Here is a 1,275-nt window from a genome sequence, read left to right as displayed (position 1 = left end):
AAGTGATTTCATTGATAAGCATTGTTGTTGACGGACATTTTTTTAGACGGCCAAATTGCGAAGGGGTCCCAAAATCCATAGGAAGAGTCAATTTTATCTGGTGTAAAAGAGCTTCGGGTCACAATTGATGCTCTTTTTTCGTCTTCTTTGGGAATCATTTTTTGCGTGGAAAAACCTTAGGAAATTAAAAGAATTTTTCTGTCAAATCTCTAGAAATTCGAATCATTCGTTTTTTTTGGAGATCAATTTTTTCGACGAAAGCCCTTAGGAAAACAAAGAATTTTTCTAGCGGAAAATCCCTAGCAAATCGAAAGAATTCCACGACTGTGTTGAGGGTTCCGAAAAAGGGGGGTAATCCAAACCCTCGTCAAAACCTCTGATAACAAAGCATTTGAGTTTATTTTTAGTTTATAATGAATTGCCAATTATAAAAATGACAATATCGCGACTTGATTAATTCAATTCATAAGTGTACTTTGTGCTGTTTTCATTGTTGTGTTGTGTTCATTTTTTCATAATTCGAATGAAAATGAATTCCAAATTAATTTTATTCATTTTGGTGATTGTATCAATTAAAAATAGCAATGTTTTTGGTGCAAAATATATCGGTAGTTGTCATCGTCATAAATGGATAAATTTAACGCTCGTTTGTGTCGATGGTTTGACAGAGAATAACATATACTTGTCCAACGACAATGACATGTGCAGTGATACGCAGACGGGCACATGGCGATTGGTTGATACTATAAATTTCGAAAATTGTGAAACTCCAAAGCTACCAGATAAATTGTTTGATATCTATGAAATCGATACGTTGAATATGACATGCCTTGGTTATAAATCATTCGACTTGGATGCATTTGAAACTGTCAAAAATATTCGTTTAATAAATGCATCACAAAATTCGGTTGAGGAGATTCAAGCAGGTCTGTTCAAAGATAGTAAAAACATTGCAAGGATCGATTTATCATTTAATAAAATCAAAAAAGTCGATCCAAATGCATTTTCGGAAGAGAGCCGCTTGGAGGTTTTAAATTTGGCTCACAACAACATCGAACAATTAAGTGGCAACTTTATTAAAAAGCTACCGAAATTGGAGATTTTTCAATTGTCCGAAAATCAATTGACTGACATTCCAACCGAACTCAAGCACACTCGATTGGTTCATTTTAATGCGTCACATAATAAAATCACCGAAATTCCAGCCAACATATTCAATTATACCCATAATCTTATCAATCTGGATCTATCATACAACGAAATCAAATCGATTCA

The 1,275-nt window shown here is 33.8% G+C and overlaps 1 protein-coding gene across 1 annotated transcript; it reads left to right on the top strand.

Moving 5' to 3' along the window:
- Positions 1–498: 498 nt before the first annotated feature.
- LOC116346639 (lumican-like) lies at positions 499–1,270 on the top strand (the record flags this gene model as incomplete). Its single annotated transcript, XM_031776799.1, has 1 exon — positions 499–1,270. A coding segment is annotated over exon 1 (747 nt), but the record flags the coding sequence as incomplete, so codon positions are not given.
- Between the last annotated feature and the right edge of the window lie 5 nt (positions 1,271–1,275).

This window comes from Contarinia nasturtii, unplaced genomic scaffold, assembly GCF_009176525.2.
Source record: "Contarinia nasturtii isolate CC-2019 unplaced genomic scaffold, AAFC_CNas_1.1 Cnas_scaffold_1624, whole genome shotgun sequence".
NCBI lineage: Eukaryota > Metazoa > Arthropoda > Insecta > Diptera > Cecidomyiidae > Contarinia > Contarinia nasturtii.
The sequence above is the reverse complement of the archived record's forward strand: the minus strand, read 5'-3'. Positions and strand labels throughout refer to the sequence as shown.